The sequence below is a fragment of the Sprattus sprattus genome, assembly GCF_963457725.1.
Source record: "Sprattus sprattus genome assembly, chromosome: 12".
Classification (NCBI taxonomy): Eukaryota; Metazoa; Chordata; class Actinopteri; order Clupeiformes; family Clupeidae; genus Sprattus; species Sprattus sprattus.
In genome coordinates, this window is record NC_137910.1 from 7,132,873 (window position 1) to 7,152,750 (window position 19,878).

A 19,878-nucleotide genomic window follows, 5' to 3' on the forward strand; every position below is an offset into this window, starting at 1 on the left:
ATCGTTTATAATTCGCATTCTGATAAATATTTTACAAACAACGTTTTAATTCAGAGTTCATCGACACTTATTGAAATATAGGGCATATTTAGAGAAATATAAAAAAACAAGCCTTAATCATCCCTACTTATGCAAATGGCTACTAGGTCATGTTTCAGCATCGATAGGCTTGTTTGTGTATCGGATATTGTGGTCCCTGTTCAATATCACCAAACGCCAATTGCATAATCTCCTCAGTTTACAGGCGGACAGAGGAGGAGTTAATTGCCAGACACCCTCCGCTACACGACTTCTCTCTCTGTCTCTCTCTCTCTCTCTCCACACACCAAGTTGGAGACGCAACTCATTTTTACTCCAACTTCTGCTTCATCTCTGTCGGTGAGTTTCACTTGTTAGCTCTAATTTCAGTAAAACGGAGTTTCTATCTGATAACTTAAGTATCAATCGATAAAAATGCTTATTTTGGATTACATGAGGCGACACTCCTATAAACAGGGTATTCAGAAGGTGTTCTTAAGCTTGTTAGCAGTTTCATACATGGGAAAAACTCGCTGTCAGCATTTTAATATCACACTTTAAAATGGTGTTTAGATAATCTAAATTAGCTACATGAATGGCCTGTGTTGCCTGACGTCACAACTTTAAAATTCATGACCCCTAGTCTATTCACAAGTGACTTGCATGCCTGTGAAATATACCATTGCAACAATGGAACATTTTGAACAACCTTGTCTATGTGATTTTAATTTTCATAAAACTTTAAGAAATTTCGAAAGGCCAGGAGTAGTCTTACTGACACGACGTCTATAAAAGGAACGCCAAGAGCTAGCTATCCTGCGCTTCTATTCTTGGACATGGTAGTGATAAATAGTGACAGATGCAAAGAGAGGAATGTTGACGTGGTAACATGCTCTTACCAACGTGGTCATTTTGGATTCATTTCTTCAAATAACCTATGTAAAATAGCCTATATGGTCACTTTACACAAGTTAATGCCTTATTTTTAGGACTGCATAAATGCTGGCCTACTGTGAAATTATCGTTCATGGAAGCAGCAATTATTTGATATTGTTGACATTATTTACACACAAAATAACATTTTGAAATTTAGATTTTCCAAAAAAGGAAACATTATATTTAAGCTAATGATATGCACAGATATTAAATGCCCTTTGGATCTATGTGGCTGTGTGGCAAATGGCTTACAACTAAAACTTGTTTTAATTGTAGGTCTGGGCTGTGACTCATTGCAACAGTCATGGCACCCAAAAAGAACAAGACAGCCAAAAAGAGCAAAGGAGACATAAATGAGATGACCATTTTGGTGGAGGACAGCCCGATCAACAAAATCAATGGGCTGAACACACTCCTTGAACATGGAAATGGCTTCAGCTGCATCTCCACGGAAGTAAATGACCCTGTTTACGCTCCTAACCTCCTGGAGGGCTTGAGCACCATGCGACAGGACAACTTCCTGTGCGACTTGACCGTCTCAACCAAATCCAAATCTTTTGATGTCCACAGAGTTGTCATGGCCTCCTGCAGTGAGTACATTCAGGGCATGCTGAAGAAAGATGCCTCTGTTCAAACGATAGACCTCAATGATCTATCGCCAGTGGGCTTGGCCACAGCAATCACCTATGCATACTCTGGAAAACTTACCCTGTCTCTGTACACCATTGGTAGTACTATCGCAGCCGCAGTCTTCCTGCAGATCAATACCCTTGTGAAGATGTGCAGTGATTTCCTGATGCGGGAGATGAGTGTGGAGAACTGCATGTACGTGGCCAACATTGCAGATACATACGACCTTAAAGAAACAAAGGAGGCTGCGCAGAAGTTCATGCGGGGCAACTTCATCGAGTTCTCGGAGATGGAGCAGTTCCTGAAGCTTACGTACGAGCAGATCAGTGATTTCCTCCAAGATGACTCCCTCCAGCTGCCCTCAGAGCTCACCGCTTTCCAGATCGCCATGAAGTGGTTAGACTTCGACGAGAAGAGACTGAAGTATGCCCCTGACCTGCTCACCAACATCCGCTTCGGCACCATCACAGCCATGGACCTGGTCAGTCACGTCCAGAACGTGCCAAGGATGATGCAAGACGCTGAATGCCACCGTCTGCTGGTCGACGCCATGAACTACCACCTGCTGCCTTTCCAGCAGAACATCCTGCAGTCACGAAGAACCAAAGTGCGTGGTGGACTCAAGGTTATGCTCACGGTGGGAGGTAGGCCAGCCCTGACTGAAAAGTCTCTCAGCAAGGAGGTGCTCTACAGAGATGAAGACAATGTGTGGAACAAGCTGACAGACATGCCTGCGAAGAGCTTCAATCAGTGTGTGGCAGTTCTGGATGGCTTCCTGTATGTTGCCGGAGGTGAAGACCAGAATGATGCAAGGAACCAGGCTAAGCATGCTGTCAGTAACTTCTGCAGGTAAGACCTTGACATGAGGCATTACATTGTATGTATCTATGTTGTAAACTGAACAATTGCCTTACATTACTGCATGTTTGTCTGGTGATTGAAATTAGCCATACATGGAAAAAGTCATGTGTCACAGTCAATAATTGATAACATGCTTAATGACCTTAACTTGCTGTGTCTTCCACCAATCAGATATGATCCAAGATTCAATACTTGGATCCATTTGACCAGCATGATCCAGAAGCGCACTCACTTCAGCCTTAACACCTTCAATGGCCTCTTGTTTGCCATCGGAGGACGCAATGGAGAGGGTTGCCAGGCGTCCCTAGAATGCTATGTGCCATCTTCTAACCAGTGGCAGATGAAGGCACCCATGGAGGTGGCAAGGTGCTGCCATGCCAGCACACTCATTGATGGCAAGATCTTAGTAACCGGGGGTTACATCAGCAACGCCTATTCTCGAGCTGTGTGCATGTATGACCCGTCCACTGATAGCTGGTCAGATAAGAACAGCTTGAGCTCCCCAAGAGGCTGGCACAGCTCTGTCACAGTGGGCGACCGTGCCTACGTCATCGGCGGAAGCCAGCTTGGTGGTCGTGGCGAAAGGGTAGACGTCCTGGCGGTCGAGTGTTTCAATCCCCACTCCGGGCAGTGGAGCTACAGTTCACCGTTGCTCACGGGTGTCAGCACGGCTGGTGCCACCACTCTGAATAACAAGATCTACCTCATGGGAGGATGGAACGAGATTGAAAAGAAGTATAAGAAGTGCATACAGATGTTCAACCCAGACCTTAATGAGTGGACTGAGGATGATGAGTTGCCAGAGTCAACCGTGGGTATTTCATGCTGTGTTGTCACCATCCCCACACGTAAAACACGAGAGTCCAGAGCTAGCTCAGCATCCTCTGCACCAATCAGTATATAAGTTCAGTTGAGTGTATTGGGGTACTTGGAGCATTATTTATTTATTAGCATACTTCAAATGACACATTTTCCACATTCATTTAGTCAGTGAATTATGAGTCCTGTGCGATTAAGCTGATAATCTTCATTTAATTCTCAGTTCAGGTTTTGTATTCAGATCTGTCTAGGACATACACAATGTATATACCATGCAGTTTGTAGTCAGATTACACATCAAATATCTCATTCTAAAACACATGACTTTGAATTGTTACTTGTTGTCACTTGTGTCACATATGTTGGATTCTTGTTTGTAAAAAGTTACAAACTTCTCTTCTACACTGGATAAATCAATGTGAATATTTAAATGAAGATACTGCCAAAAGATTTCATAAAAAACAAACTCAACATAAATAAAAATTTAAGAAAGAAAAATATATCAATATAACAATATACTCATACAGTACACAAGTTTTCTATATCAGAATTCTCAGTCTTTTTTTCCTTATGGGGCCAATTGTATGAAGCCAATTTATATAAACCCATTTTCATATTATTTAGTAGATTAAACTACATTAATTAAAAAGCCCTTTAATCTGCATAAATATTTAGAACTAAATAAGTTTATTCACAAAATTCAGTTGTCTTAATACAACTGCAGTTTATAATCCTCCACTGAATGTGTAGCTGAAAGAAAGGACTAATGTGTATCTCCTGTACATTATGACAACAGTTTTTGTCCATGATATTGATGAAAACAAATGTATTTCTGTTTAGTCATTCAATATAAGATTGATATGAGGTCTAAAACTATCAGTAACAGACAATCGTGAATTGCCAGATATGCCTGCCAGGAGTAGGTAAGTGATTATCAGTCATTGATTGTTCTGTGTATCAATCTGTACACCAATTGAAATACCGTTTTGGCTCCTGAGGATGCTACAGCTGGTCTTAGGTAAATACATGGTTCAGAGACTGAAGGAAGTGTGTGGGTTGTTGAGTGTTGTCATGATGATGGTTGCTTGGGGACAATGAAGGTTTTGATTATGTTAACTTTTATTTTGTAAAAAGGAAGACTGAAAGTTGGCACTGGGGGACTGAAGCTTGAGCCTGAACTATACAGGGGATTAGTGCAAGGCACTGATGCCTCTCACAATTCCCCAACAGTTCACGTTATTTGAGTTTTCTTAGAGATAATGTGAAAAATGATTTAGACAACATTGTTAAGGGTTTGAATGTACAGTGGGTCATACTTCAAAGTTGTACCTGACCCAGCCCTCTCTCTAGAAAACTGCTTCTTTAATAAAGATTCCTATAAAACGATTTTAACACAGTGTCTATATTTTTGTGTGTGTGTTTTTTTTCCCATTTTCACCCCAGAATGTGCGGAGCGGAAATACACATAGAAAAACATGCACACAGATGAATCTATTTATATTAAGATGATCGGATGTTACACATGAAAAGCTATATTCATAAAACTGGCCAAACACAGTTGGCGGCATGGGATGATTAGTTGGACTGAACTACTGATGCATTTCCATTGTTTACTTTACATTAAAAAAATCACAAATTAAAAACAGTTTGTGAATATGTTGGATAACCTATTTTTACCTACATTTACACATGAAAGTCATTTTGGATAACAAATCTGTCTGCCAAATGTCTAAAATGTAATAAACAAATATAAAGATGTGATGAATGTGTTTATTTGACTGTGAAGACAGCATGAAGGCACTGTCTGACCTCTCTTTCTTCTTCATGGCTTTACCTTGTCATAAGTCATACATCCAGAAGAACATGTGTGTGGTGTTGTCATGACAATACATTTTTGTCATAGGGGACAAATGCAACATGCATGACTTGGTGTAATGTTTCAAACACTGAGGGTGTTTTGAGGTTAATTGAGGTGTGTATACTCTTTTTACGAAAGGCCTTTTTTGAACTGGTGAAAGAACTCATAAACATGTTCACAGCTTCTCCTTTCTTTCGTGTAGACTATGAGAAGGTTTCACCTTTGTTTTCCAAAGTTTCCTTCCCACATAGACACATTAAAGGCACATGTACAATTGCCCAGCAAACAAAACAGGTTAAACGACTCCATCTTATCAGCAAACATTGGATCAGCTCTGTATATTAGCTATCCATTTCCTTTTTCACTTTCACCCCTTTTGCAGCACTTGCTTTTAAGGCCTTTGTGTTTCAATGCATCTGTAAAGTGTGATTCCATCAACATTATACTATCTGGTTATTTTTATGACTAAAAACTGAGAGTGTGTCTTGCAGTACTTACCACAGTAATCTCCTTGATGAGCCGTTTGCATGTGCCATACTTGTTCTTCAGGTCATCTGGGGTAAAAAGGCCAGATGAATCATTGGATGCTTATGTAATGCAGTAAACCTGGACAATGGATGTTCCCTGCGCAAGACAGATGCCAGTATCACACATCAACCCTTTAAAGTTAGTCCTTACTCCCACAACTGGCCATTCTGACATTTATCTTTTTTAGAAGCAAAATTACTGAAGCAGCTTGACCAGTTTATCTTTTAAAGAAAATGTTGTGATTTTGCCAGCTTAAAACATTTTTAACCTACTTCCATCAAAATGGCGGCTGTGAGAAAATAATAGACATTACAATCTACAAATGGTATCTGAAACCAAGAACCATTATTTTGTGAATATAGTAATATTGCCTATTTCCATGTAGTATGTGCATCTTGCCTTTTGTCTGGGTCTTCCACAAATGTATTTTAAGATGATCTTCTTAAGAAATCTTTTCATTTATTAATTTATTTGACTTAATCATTTTGTTCCATTTTTTCATTTACTTCATTTTCTCATTGTATTTCCAGTTGATGTTGACTTTTTCAGAATCTGTTGTGTTAAATGTGCTTTAGCTTATTTTTATTTGAATATAATAATAATAATAGTAACTTCACATATACAACAAAAATACAATTCACACAACTCCAGTAAAGAAACAAGTATCTGTGTAGACTTGGTTTTAAAACTTAATTAGGTAGCATCTGATCCCTCATTTTGAGAAGAAAGGCAGTGCTTTGTTGTTCGCACTTATAGGCTAGATAGCAACTATCAACTACTCTGCGCTGAACAAATAGTTAGTAGAATAGTTTTTGTCCAATGTTTCTTGAACTGAAATATAAGATAGGCTAATCCGTCATATGGTGTAGGCCTTGGATAGTGCATTGACTACATGAACTGCAAACATGGGTATTAGGATTCCATGTTTCATAGTACCTTATCGTGTTTAATTGTTATATGAGGCAGTCACAACGTTTGCTTAATTGTTCCCAATTAAAATGAGACTATACAATACAGTATAGCAGCTGACAGCAGTAGTGACAGCAGCTATAGTACTGAATGATTGGGTTTATTCCACCAATAGACAGTCTTAGATCAATAAGTGAATCAGCGCTTTTGGCTATTCCACATTGTCAGTTCATTATGACTGGGACAAAAGCAAAAACAACGCATACTATTGCAAAATATGTATCTCTTAGAGTTGCCTTTTTGCCGTGTCATGATTACGGCAGCACTATTGTCAGTTCCTGTCTCCAAGATAGTCGATGAAAGGATTCAAGTTCCATTAAGAAAAGTAGGAGGGAATGCTGAGTCATAACATGACGTACCTCCGCCTGATATAATCACGTGTGTTCAGTCAACGCAAAGTGTCCGCGAGACAAGCGACCGGCCACAAAACGTTCTGCACTCAACTGCTGAGGATCTACACTGCAAGCTAGGGTTGAGGAGAGCTGTGCTGTCTAACGTGTGAAGGTTCAGTTTTAACTGGGTTTTAATTGAATACCTGAGCACGCATTGCGTTTGCAATTATCGATTAAGGCCGCCGGCCAATATCAAACTGCGTGAAGGATATCAGCAGTATAGCTTGTTGGCTCAAATAGTAACGTTAGCTAATGTGCAAGGGCCTCGCTCTTGATAGCTAGTTTGCTAGCTAGCGGTCATAACTTATCAAAGTAGCAGTGTCTAGGGCGGTTTTAACCTTGTTTTGTGTGGTTGGTTCATAACTACAAGCTATAGTGGAACGGCGGCAAACTTGGTTTAATTCATATAAATTAAACTCGCCCGAACCAGTCCAGTGCCTCAGTAGAATTGTGCTATGGGCTTGCTGTCACAAGGGTCGCCGCTTTCCTGGGAAGAAACCAAAAAGTACGCTGACCATGTACGAAAGCATGGGATAATACAGTTTCTGAACATTTACAACAAGGTGAAGGATCGCCAGAAGGATGTCCTCAAATGGGGTGATGAGGTAAGAAGTCGTCTTTTCTATTGTGTCGAAACCATTACACGTGTAGTGGTTGCTTTGACAACTCCGCATGCTTAAAAAGTCTATCGACACTCATACGAGCCTGAAGGGGTTCCAGCTATACCGAATCGATGAGAAAACACTGTATACAGTTGCTTCTTAGAAAACTGTCCCTTGTTAACGTAAACCAGCATTTGACAACCAGCGAGGTTGTGTGCAGGTGCATGCATTCTTTTGGATAGCTTGCTAGTTCTTCCTACATGACTTGCCAGTTGGTAGGATAACCTTGCCAGCTTCCTAACGTAAACACGATGCATCTCGAATCAGGTGTGTGATGGCGCTATATTACAATGTATGTTAACATTGTAAATTATTTTCATGTTGCCCATATTGCGTCAGCCACATGCAACGGGACATAATCGTGTGTGCGGGCTAACATGAACTCTACAGTTACTAACTTGTTTGAAGCAGCGTAGCCTCAAAGATAAACTTCAACTATCTTTCACCTACCTATCTTTCAGTCGATATGGCTTCGATTGTGGGAGGCAGGTTTGTCAGATTCTTTCAAATGGTTTTAAGTAAACTATCTAACTAGTTAGCTAAATTGCTCAACCCAGATCTTAATTGCCTTTACAACCTCCTACGGCGAAGCTTTCAGGACACAAGGTGTCACGTTAGTGTTGCTCATTAAATTTTAAATGATTTCACCGAGGTTGATGTGGTTGATAAACAGAGGGCAAACGTGCACCGAGGAGTTAATATGCAATGACTGTTTATAAGTGCTGCACTGTGCGCTATCTGCGCGATAGTCAATTCTTAAAATAAATTAATACCAAGACTTCGCTCTAAGGACACAAGTTCGGAGCATACACTGATGACCTTTTCTGGTCTGTCTCCGGTTTTATTGCACATATGATTATCTCCATTGTAGATATAGGAATGCCTTAGCTAATCCATAAGACTTCAGAGTGTGCTAGCTTGATCAAAACCCTTTGATTTCAAACATTGTGGAATGTTGTTGTTTTTAGTTTAATCCCTTGTTCAGACAGTGGATTACATGCAAGCAGATTCAAAGTCAAGGAGTTGTGATTGATGAATTGGAATGGATGTGATGGTGTCAACGTTTTTATCTTTGAAGCATGGAGTTGAGTTTTAGGGGTAAATTGTGAAGTACATGGGGACATTATGTTGCTTGTATTTTCATATTACTACAGTGATCAATACACATATCTGTGCATGGCTGAGCATTTTGTGTACAACATTTAGCTGTATCTAAGATTGTGAGTGATTATATCCTGCATAAGTGGAACATCAAAGGTTCTTGGATTAGTTTGTTACATGAAGACATTTTACTACTGTTACTGTCTCTCACTGAAAGAGTGAAGATTTAATTTTAGCCCAATGTGAGTATCATTTTATTTTCTTTGTTGCCTTCCCAGGTGGAATATATGTTGGTTGAAATGGATGATAAAAATGAAAAAGTCCGTCTTGTGTTGAACGGTGGCGAAGTCCTACAGACTCTCCAAGACAAAGGTGAATTAACCAATCCCAAGTAAGTGAACATTGCATATTTGCATTCATTCATTCATTCATTCATTCATTCATTCGGTGGAAGCTTTTATCCAAGGTGACATACAAGTGAGCAAGTGTGGACTCGTAGCAGCAGTAGCTTAAGAAGGGTGTCCTTGAAGGAAGTAAGCTTAGGAGAATCCATCTGAAAAAAAAAAAATGTCTAGTGCATCAATAGCATCACAATGTTATGTTAAATGAGCTTGATGTCCAGATGTGAACACTTATCCTTACAGTATGGATCTCAGAAGCTATTTGCTAAACGCATCGAGTCTATATTTTTCAGGGTTTTTCCCTTGAGTGCTGAATGCTGTGATAAATGTTGGCTGGCGCTCACTACTACTACTTCCTTGTCATGGATATGGGTTTAAACCATTATTCTTATAGCCCAGGGGCCCACTTTAAAACTATGTCTTGTTGCAGAACAAACTGTTGTGGTGTGGGAAGTGGCCATTTTATGTGAATTTGTTTATACAAGCGCCTGCGACGTCAGAAGCCTTTGGAGCCCGCTGTCGCTCTAGCGGTGGCGGGACGGGGCGGGGGAAATACCAGCGGCAGACGGGGACGGCGGAGCGGAGCTGTGGCATTCCTCATTAATGCCTCTCTGTTGCACAGACTAAAGAGCACGCCCCAAAACACAAATGCCCTGTCCGCAGCACTTTTTTTTTTCTCCCCGTGCTGAGATAGTGGCTCCCGTCAGATTAAAAACATGTTTACCTCGCTATGTGTTCCGCTCGGAGCCCAGCCCCGGGTTTTCAAACCCGATGGATGATGCTCACATGATGGATGATGCTCACATTCCATAATTGTTTTTGAGTTTTCATTCCAGAGTTAACAATTTAAACAAGCAGGGGCTTGAGAAAGTTTCAGGCCCCTGCATGTTTAAATTGCTTGTATGGGCCGTGTGTATGCCTGTCTGTACCCCCTCTCTAAGACCATCATTGATCACAAAGCATAGTTTTTTTTCAAATGTAGTCCCGTTATGTCTGTCTACAGCCACCCCACTCTCTGGAGGCCAGAGTACGGCAGCTACATGATCGAGGGAACCCCTGGCCAGCCGTACGGTGGGACCATGTCTGAGTTCAACACGGTGGAGGACAACATGGACAAGCGCAGGAGAGAGGCCTCCTCTGTGCTCAACGAAAACGAAACCCTCTGCACCGTCACAGCCTTCCCGAGGTAGGAGGATGCCGGCCAAACACAATCAAAATGAAGGCAAAACAAAACCTTCACATAAGCCGCATCTAGTCAAGAAAATGCTGATGGATTCTTTTGAAGGGGTGGGGGGGCAGGGCATTCAGTACCTGTAGCAAGAGTTGCTAAATCTCTCTTGTCCAGATAACATTGAACCTTTACCCTAACCAAGCTTTGTATCCCAAGAGGGGAGTGAATGTGATGTTTATGTTTATCTCCTGCACTCTGCCTCTCTCTTCCTCTTTCATGCTGTTTGTGTCTTTCCTGTGTGGTTACATAAGCTGTAGTTACCCACTCCTGAATGGAAAGGTAATGAAACCAGAATATAAACGCCACATTAGGTCATTCGGGTTCATACAAGATCTTTCTTCAACAATGCTTTCAGGTTAGGTTGTCCGGGGTTCACCCAACCAGAACACAAACCCACTCCTGTGGAGAAAGGAGTGTCCAAGTCCCTGTTCTTCCCTGATGAAGCCATTAACAGGCACCCACGGTTCAGGTGAGGGACAAGATCACAGCCTCTTGATGTTCATACTCTGGGTCATGTCTCTTTTCATGGACAAGGCCGCAAAGGAAGGAGTTTTTACTAGACTTGACTGGTTTGCTTTACAACTAGTAATCATTAAACTGCCCTTCAGCTCTGTGTATGCAAGGTTTCAGAGCTAGGTTGCGGGCCATAACATGGACACTGTGAGCACAGGGTTTTATATTCGGAACCATAAGTAGCCATCTTTTGTGTTTGTGTTTCTGGCTCTAATCTGTCAGTAATAGATAAATCATACTTAAATCACCAACATAAATGTATTTGTAAAGGGGCGTAATGTTGAATGAAGAGACCCATGGCTCTATTCTCCTAGCAAAACAAAGCAATAGGGGTCTTCTGTAAGGTTTACTGCTTGTGCCATTTTTCTGTATGATTGGCGTCGCTTGGGCTTCATACGTGTCTTGATGTACTAAAATACAGACACACTATGGGAAGAGCCGAATGATGACTGCTCCCGTCGCAAAGTGATTTGGTGCAATTTAGGCCTGTTCAACTCAAAATGGAAATGCAAAATGGCTTGGTGCGGCCAAAATGCCAATGGAAAGAGTGACGGTTAACATCTGGGTTATTCGCTAAACCAGTGGTTCTCAACCCTTGGGTCGCGACCGGAGAATGTCTAGAGGCGACTAGTGTAGGCAAAAAGTCAACCGAGTATCTTCCTGTAAAACGAGTTCCAGCTCAGATACGACCTCATCTGAAGAACCAAAGAGGGAGTTTTACAGGCGTGTGACCCGGTATTTCTGAAATATGGATTTACGTATTGCGTGGAGAATGGTGAGCACCTGCCGTTGTGTGTGCCATGCAACGAAATACTGGCTAATGAAAGCCTGAGGCCTTCGAAATTGCAGATACATTTTTAAACAAAGCAGGCCAACTGTCTATAAAGATAAAGACTTTTTTTTTTTAACGTATGAGCTGTTCATGTAAGGATACGTGACATGTCAAATGATGTTGAGCAGCAGCTCACTGAACGTCTCTGCACTTTTGACTATATCGCCTTACAACTCGATGAATCCACAGACGTGGCTAGCCATGCCATTCTCTTGGTTTACGTGCAGTATGTTCGGAATGATGACTTTGAAGAGCAGTTCTTATTTAATCTTCAATTTCTGCAATGGACACATACTTTAACTCAATCAGCTCTCCTGGTCAAAGTGTGTTGGTGTGACAACGGATGGGGCAGCCTCGATGACAGGAAAACATTCAGGGATCTCATTTACTATTTGAACATGTCCATTTCTCATTAAAAAGTTGAGCATGTAAGTAAGGATTTCTCATTTAAAAAAATCAACATAAGTCCTGTGATAAGTGGAACATGTTAGTCCATCTCTGACTAAAAAGGTGAACATGTAAGTCCATGGATTCTTCTTAAGAAGTTGAACATGTAAGTTCATAATTTCCTATTAAAAAGTTGAAAATGTATGGCTAAAGTTCATTTTTGTTCAAAGAAGTTCAGAAGTCCATGATTGCATAACTGATCCTGACTTTTAAACAGTTGCATGTGTTTTCAATGGTTAAACAGTGGTAGAGTATTAGTAGTGGTAGTAATCATAATAATAATACAATTGTTAAATTATTGGCCTATGATTCATGCTGATTATTAATTGTTGGGTCGCAACTGCACTGTTATCTAAAAATGTGGGTCATGGAGCAAAAAACGTTGAGAACCACTGCGCTAAACCATGTGTTTGCAGCTATTGTGGGGAAGTCTGTCAGGGTGTTATGTTAGGGTGTATCCTGAGGTGTATTGACATGTGTCCTAAGCCATCGTGGGTATGGAGGGGGATGGGTCTGGGATACTAAACACCAGACACCACTGTTTAGCCTTCTGCGGGTGCCTTAGGCCTAATTCAATGAAACATTGACTGAGGAAATACCCACTTGACAACATCAGGGAAATGCTCACAAAGGCGTCGTTGTTGTTGCTGCTGTTAAGTATTGTTATGATGGTTGTAGTGGACCATGCTCTGTTATAAAACTTATGCAAGGTTGTTGGGTATGAGGACTTGCTTGTGAAAAGTGAGAGGCTTGACTTTGGTGGGAAATCCCCATCCAATAGCACAAGGACTAGCATATTTTCCGGTGTATAAATGAAAGTATTTACATACCAGATGCAAAACTACGCCACAGACACTGCAAACCTATTTTCATGTTTATCTTTGTTTTATTCTAGCACCCTCACTCGAAACATTCGCCACAGAAGAGGGGAAAAGGTGGCGATCAATGTACCTAGTAAGCACACTTTAACAAATGTCTACATTTTTGTAAGTAAACAAATATTCAAAAGCTTTGAAGATGGCCAACAAACAGTGGTCAGATTGTATTGGCTTTACAAATTTATGACACAAAACTGTGCCATTTTAATACACTTTGGGCCAAATCTGTGTCTTCCAGTGAACCTTTTTCAGCGTAAATTTCTTTTTATAGTATTCAAAGACAAGAACACACCTTCTCCATTTGTGGAGAACTTTCCGGAAGATGATGGGGAGGCAGCAAGGGCAGCTCTTCCTGACCACATCTACATGGATGCCATGGGCTTCGGAATGGGCAACTGCTGCCTACAGGTACCTTACACTCTGAAGCCATAACATTTATTTAACACATGATTTACTTTCAGTGAAGACAATGCTATTAGAAATGGGCTGATCGGATATGTTCTTTCAGGTGACGTTCCAGGCTTGTAGCATTAGCGAGGCGAGGTACCTGTATGACCAGTTAGCCACCTTCTGTCCCATTGTGGTAAGTCATAGCATGGAATAGCATAAGCCTAAGCATTCAGCACTTAAGCTTTGTACTTTGTACTGTGGAAAACAAATAAAGTTGTCATGGATGCCATTTCACTCGACAGTTGGACACGTTTTTTTCCCTTAAATGTTACTTGGTGGTTCAATTGAGTCATGGTTTCAGGAAATGAAATTGGATGCACAGACTTACTTACAACATTGACCACAGGGCAACAAATGTTAGGTCTATCCATTGTTATTGCAATGTATTCTGCTCTATGGGTAGTAACTCAACTGGTTACTCACCTTCTCCTTTTGCGTGGTCAGTATTTAATGCACGTCTGAGTCACAGGACATGCAGTTGAAACAAGCTGTGTGAAGGTTTTTTTTTTAAGGATTGCTCAATTTTTCCAGTAAAGTGTGTATGTGTGTGTGTTGTCAGTCTGTGTGGTGTTTTGTGGTGGTGAAAAGCTAATTGCTCAATTGTCTGCAGATGGCTCTCAGCGCTGCCTCACCCTTTTACCGCGGGTATGTGTCAGACAACGACTGCCGCTGGGGAGTCATTTCTGCATCAGTGGACGACAGGACAAGAGAGGAGAGGGGGCTGGAGGTAAGCTGGAGACAAGATGGCCAATCGCCAGCCAAATCAGTCCTCTTGAGGAAGGGCTTCAGTTGTGACTCAACTTCTCATCTAGACTGTTCAGACATATGGTATATATTTTGATGTGCGAGTTGGCTGAATCTGAAGGCACAGCGTTTTGTATGAATGTCCTATGCTTATTTAGCTGTAACTTAGTTCTAATTTGATATCATTCTGATGATGATTATTCAACGGATGTGCGTAATGTTCTTATGCAGCCTCTGAAAAACAACAAATTTCGGATCCACAAGTCAAGATACGACTCAATTGACAGCTACCTCTCCTGCTGTGGCGAAAAGTATAATGACATCGAACTGACCATAGATGAAGACATCAACAAACAGCTCCTAGATGCAGGTAATGGTCATGAGTTTGTGTGTAACACTCCTTGTAAGCCGTTCCTTCAGATTATTTTAACTGCTGAGTTGTTCATAGAAATCATTTCAATTCAATTTTATTTGTATAGCGCCATAACAATACAATTGCCTCTAGGCGCTTAACAGAGCCCAGAGCCTAAACCCCCTTAGTGCATGCACAACGGCAACAGGGGCAAGGAAAAACTCACTGTTAGGCAAGAAGAAACCTTAAGCAGAACCACGGCACATAAGGGGGGACCCATCTGCTTGAGGTCAATTTGAATAACACTACATCTAAACATGGCTGCAAATGTGAGCATAAAGTGCATCTGTTCAATATATCTGCTGTGTATATACACGCATGGCTTTTCCGTAATTCATTGCTGCAGTGACGAGACTGCACAGATGTGACGTGGTTAGACAGTCTCCCAACTGTTGTTTTCCCAGGGATCGACAAACTGCTGGCTCAGCACATTGCTCACCTCTTCATTCGAGATCCCCTCTCACTGTTTGAGGAGAAAATTCACCTAGATGATGAGAATGAGTCGGACCACTTTGAGGTAAAACGATGACTTTGCATGTTGCAGTAGGGTCCTGTTGGACAAAGTGCTCGAATGTAAACTGCCCACTAGCCAGTCACCTCTTAGTCTCGCCTGAAAACTCCTGAAGCATTATGTGTTACGCTGAGGTAAGATGATATGGATAGTCATCTGATCACGTGTTGTCTGGTCCCCCCCCCTTAGAACCTTCAGTCAACCAACTGGCAGACAATGAGGTTTAAGCCCCCTCCCCCAAACTCTGACATCGGATGGAGAGTTGAGTTCCGTCCCATGGAGGTATGTTATCTGATCGTATTGGATGACTGATGCCTGTTGGCCAAAAGCCGGCTTCTCGTATTACTATTAGGATAGTGCCATGCATGTGTAGCACTGCAGCAAGTCCATACAGTACTTTTTCACTTGTGTGATTTGTATGTAAATCATTTTTATTTTATTTTATCATTGGTGTTTTGCAGGTTCAACTGACAGACTTTGAGAACTCGGCCTACGTTGTGTTCGTGGTCTTGCTCACCAGAGTGATTCTGTCGTACAAGCTTGACTTCCTCATCCCTCTGTCAAAGGTTTGCTCCTCGAAACGCTTTTTCACCCATGGCCAGCTTACTAGCCTGATGTGCGTCCTTTGCATGTGAGGGCAGTCTTGTGATGTGATCATGTCTGTAATTTGCAGGTGGATGAGAACATGAAGGTGGCTCAGAAGCGGAATGCCGTTCAGGAAGGCATGTTCTATTTCAGGAAGGACATCTACCAAGGTTAGGCAGTTTTTAATAAAATGTTTTAACATAAAACAAAGCATCCTCAGAAATGACAAAGATATGGTGGCTATGGTCTAACATTGCGTATTTACAAATAAGTGTACTGAAGTGCGAGATAATCCAGACTATTTAAATGCATCATGTCCTTTGTTGTCATTATTGACCCTCATCATTTTATAATTAATAGCATCAAACAAAGCCAGACAAAACATCATAGAGCAAGTTATGTTTTAGTTTCCTTTGACGGGAGGTCATTTGCAAATGTACATAATCAGAACCTGAAACATTTACACTCCTACTTTGGAGCAGGAATAAATGGTTTTGCCTCTCTGTCTCCTATTTCCTGAGGGAGTTATTTGTAGTGTTTAAACGTAGATAGAATAAAGCTCTGAGCTGGTTATAAGCCACTCTGCATCTGTGCCTTTTTGCTGTCGGCTCATCTTCTGTTCAGGTGACCTTACATTGTCACCTACCTAGTGTTACAACATGTTGTTGGCACACATACAGCTACATGCTGCACAGAAGACGCAAGGTGGTTCTTGGGAAATTAACAAATTGAAATCAACTTTTATTTATGTACTCCTTTATTTACTTTGAAAAAAGGGAAGGGAAAGAGAAATCTGAAAGTGGTTGCCAGCTTCCTAAAAATGGTTGCAAAGGGCAACGTGGCAACCATTAATGTTGATCCCCAGTTCAGTTGCCTAAGTCACAAACCAACACGGTGTTCCCCAACTGGGCTGGAAGAGGTTTAATCACACATCATTGTTGTATTGCAGCTGTTCTGAGGTCATCATGCAAATGCTTGTGTCAGCACAACTAAATCATCCCCATTTGCATCATGGATTCATGTTGCTCTTTTGGATATGAACTCATGAACCCATGTCTGAAGAATAATGGCCTGAACTCTACAGCTAGAATGCTCCTAAACCGACCAACCTCTGATCTCCTCTTTGATTGGTTCACAGGCTGCAGCCCGGTCGTGGATGGGTCCTCAAATGCCCAGAATGGTCTAGAAGGAGATGATGACCATGAAGAATACACCCTAATGAGCATTGACACCATCATCAACGGAAAGGTAGCTTAACCCCCCCCCCAGACTAATTTCGCATGAGTGTACCCATATTTTTCGATGACCTTTTTGCTGAGTGAGCAAAGTGAATGTCCTCTGTTATTTGACTTGCTGTATTTTTATGTGAGATTGAGTGACCTAATTTGTGCTTGGTTCTTGATGTAGATAATTTTAATTCTAACTCTGATCTTAAGTGAGGTATACTGATTGGTTCGAAGCATTGCAGCCTGTGTGTTTAGTTTTGATCACCATGACGACCATTCTCTGCTGTAATTACTGTGTGAGCACATGTGCTGGCAGCACCTGTTATTTAATTATACCGCATTGGGAATTATTATCCTCCCCAAACAGATGCAGTACAGATGTTGCCATGGTTTCATTCTAGACGCCAGTTGATTCTGCAACCCATCCGGCCTTAAGCACGGTCATTTCGGTCTGAGTCAGTTGCCATCTGGTATGGCTTTCACTTTTATTTAGTTTTTTTTGTTAAAAAACTAGCACTCTGTCTGCAGGAAGGAGTATTCCAAGGGCTGATCCCAATCTTGAACTGCTACCTGGAAAATATGGAGGTGGATGTAGATACCCGGTGCACCATCCTGAACTACCTGAAACTCATCAAGAAACGGGCCTCAGGTGAGCGTATACCAGCACAAACAAGATTTTTTTTTGTTTGTTTTTAGTCGCCGTTGGATTCCATTTATTTTATATATATATATATATATAACAAATAATTTGGGTGCAAGAAACGTGACGTGGGTTAAACTTGTGTCCTGCATCACAAATGGGTGTGACCAGTTGCCACGAAGTCTCACTTTCCCGGTTTATCCACACAGGGGAGCTGATGACCATGGCAAAGTGGATGCGGGAGTTTGTGGCCAAACACCCCGAATACAAGCAGGACAGCGTGATCACTGACAAGATCAACTTCGACCTGCTCAAGAAATGTGACCGGATTGCTCGGGGAGAGGAGCGATGCCCAGAGCTCGTTGGCGAGCCGATCAACAGGGGCCGATAGAAGTGGTGGCTTTGTCAAAAGAGGAAAATAAGTCCTGATCCTATCATTTTAACTGAAATCGATTTGCATGAATGACCAAATGTGATAACTGAAAGAAGAGAAAAAAAAAACATACAAGGGTCCAAACTATCTTTGGCTTGAAGAAAGAATTGCATGTGTAGATTTGCAAAGATCAGGATGGATGTACTAATTTTGTATATATCAGATTTTTATGACTGAAAATTATTTTAATAGATTAAGAATCAGCGATCAGTTGAATACTGTAATTCCAGTCTGACATGTAAATATTTCCCTACAGTGATTGGTCACAGGATGTGCTTTCTGTTTGTATGACTGTATGTATATGTAGCCCAACCAGATTGTACATCAGTAAGATTTCCATGTTCTGTAAATATCATCCCTCTGATCTCTGAACAGTCAAGCATATTTTCATGAAATATGTGTGTACTTGTTCAGAGGTTCTTTTAAAAGAAATAATTTTAGTTTGCTAACTTGATCTGCAGTGTCTGAGAACCTTTTAACGAAGCGCTGTTTGTCTTTGCATCTAGCTATAACACTACACAGAGGAATAGAACCGGAGACATTCGGGTGAACGTGACAAAAACCTGTTTGGATTTTAGGTGACAAGGATCTTGAAATAAAACTGTAAACTGCACGCTCGTATCCCAGTTTAATTTTGTACTTGAAGAACTTTATTAATGATCAAGTTTATACACACTTGAGTATTAATGCAGTTGACCTCTACCTCTGGTAAAGGCCAGATAATGTATCCAATCGTCATTCAGGAAATGACCGCTCTTGACGCTAGAGGGCACTAGCCGTCTTTAGTAAATTATGCCTGTTGACAACTGCCTCCATTGAAGCTAGACTAGATCATATGATTTAAATACGTTTCTGTAGTTTACCATGTCGCTACATTGTTCAGCATTTCTGTTTACCAGTTTTGGGCTGTTATGTTCTTTGTCAGGCATGGTTGTGTTACATGCTTGTGGTATTTTTAAGATAATTATCAGAAAGTGGCGCAACCTTGATTTGTCTGCTTTATGCTGTGAGATTATATTTCTGATGTAATGATATTTCTGAACTGAAAAGTAGGTCATTGGGTTTAACAGTTTTATATCTCAGCGCTTCACTTTTTGCCATGCTTGAGCCCCACGGTCAGTGTTGCATGTATGTAGTATCAAAGGCCCTCAGAGACGGTGAAGAATAAGGGCTAAACTATCGGATGTGTGTGCGTCTCCCTGACTCAACCAACGGGAGCCCACTGGCATGTTCCCCTAAAAGGAAGTGGACCACTCCAGTGCGTCGTGCCAGAGCGTCCAGCAGACTATCCTCCACTTAGCCACATGAGAGCAGTGTTTTGATTGGTTTACGCTTGCTCCAAGCGAATGGGGTGACACTTGCGGACAGCTCTGCAGGCCAGTGGATGTCAACCGGTATCGACGTGTATGGTCTTTACACAGTGTTCGCACATGTCTGTTAACTCGTGCAATGGAAAAGTAATTTTAAACACAAGTATGTGGTGTATATATGTAGCAAACAAAGCCCTTCTGTTGATTGTATTAAATTATGTTTCTTAATCAAAACACAAGTGAGCGTTTGTATGAGGGACCACTTTTGTTCATTGTCAGGCAAAGGTTAACTTAACATGTTGATCTTACAGATATTTGTCGTAATAACTGTCCTAACTGTGCACGCCTTCTCTACACACAGTCGCATGCATCAATCACTGAAATAAATCTACAATTGAGTTCAATGGTCAACAATCACTGCCACACTGCAATAAAAGCCTCAGCATCAGCTTAGGGGTAGCAGCCGTCACTGGTGACGCTTAGGGCACCGG

General features: G+C 41.3%; 2 protein-coding genes across 2 annotated transcripts; both read left to right on the plus strand.

Moving 5' to 3' along the window:
* The first annotated feature begins 249 nt into the window (after positions 1–249).
* klhl31 (kelch-like family member 31) lies at positions 250–4,650 on the plus strand. The gene is made up of 3 exons (XM_080848837.1): positions 250–378; positions 1,231–2,433; positions 2,617–4,650. The coding sequence occupies exons 2-3, from the start codon at positions 1,259–1,261 to the stop codon at positions 3,347–3,349; spliced, it is 1,908 nt and encodes a 635-aa protein (XP_080704963.1). The 5' UTR covers positions 250–378; positions 1,231–1,258; the 3' UTR covers positions 3,350–4,650.
* A 2,456-nt stretch (positions 4,651–7,106) lies between these two features.
* Positions 7,107–18,518, plus strand: gclc (glutamate-cysteine ligase, catalytic subunit). Its single transcript, XM_080848450.1, has 16 exons — positions 7,107–7,616; positions 9,053–9,165; positions 10,179–10,361; positions 10,762–10,875; positions 13,094–13,152; positions 13,348–13,484; positions 13,585–13,659; positions 14,137–14,253; positions 14,502–14,640; positions 15,087–15,199; positions 15,383–15,475; positions 15,655–15,759; positions 15,867–15,948; positions 16,917–17,026; positions 17,533–17,653; positions 17,854–18,518. The coding sequence occupies exons 1-16, from the start codon at positions 7,467–7,469 to the stop codon at positions 18,033–18,035; spliced, it is 1,893 nt and encodes a 630-aa protein (XP_080704576.1). The 5' UTR covers positions 7,107–7,466; the 3' UTR covers positions 18,036–18,518.
* The last annotated feature ends 1,360 nt before the right edge of the window (positions 18,519–19,878 follow it).

Bases quoted from the DNA above. Each gene is read 5' to 3' on its own strand.
- gclc (XM_080848450.1), top strand. From the start codon at position 7,467: ATGGGCTTGCTGTCACAAGGGTCGCCGCTTTCCTGGGAAGAAACCAAA. The intron at 13,660-14,136 runs GTAAGTCATAGC...AATTGTCTGCAG, and splicing joins CCACCTTCTGTCCCATTGTG to ATGGCTCTCAGCGCTGCCTC. The intron at 15,476-15,654 runs GTATGTTATCTG...GGTGTTTTGCAG, and splicing joins TTGAGTTCCGTCCCATGGAG to GTTCAACTGACAGACTTTGA.
- klhl31 (XM_080848837.1), top strand. From the start codon at position 1,259: ATGGCACCCAAAAAGAACAAGACAGCCAAAAAGAGCAAAGGAGACATA. The intron at 2,434-2,616 runs GTAAGACCTTGA...TCCACCAATCAG, and splicing joins GCTGTCAGTAACTTCTGCAG to ATATGATCCAAGATTCAATA.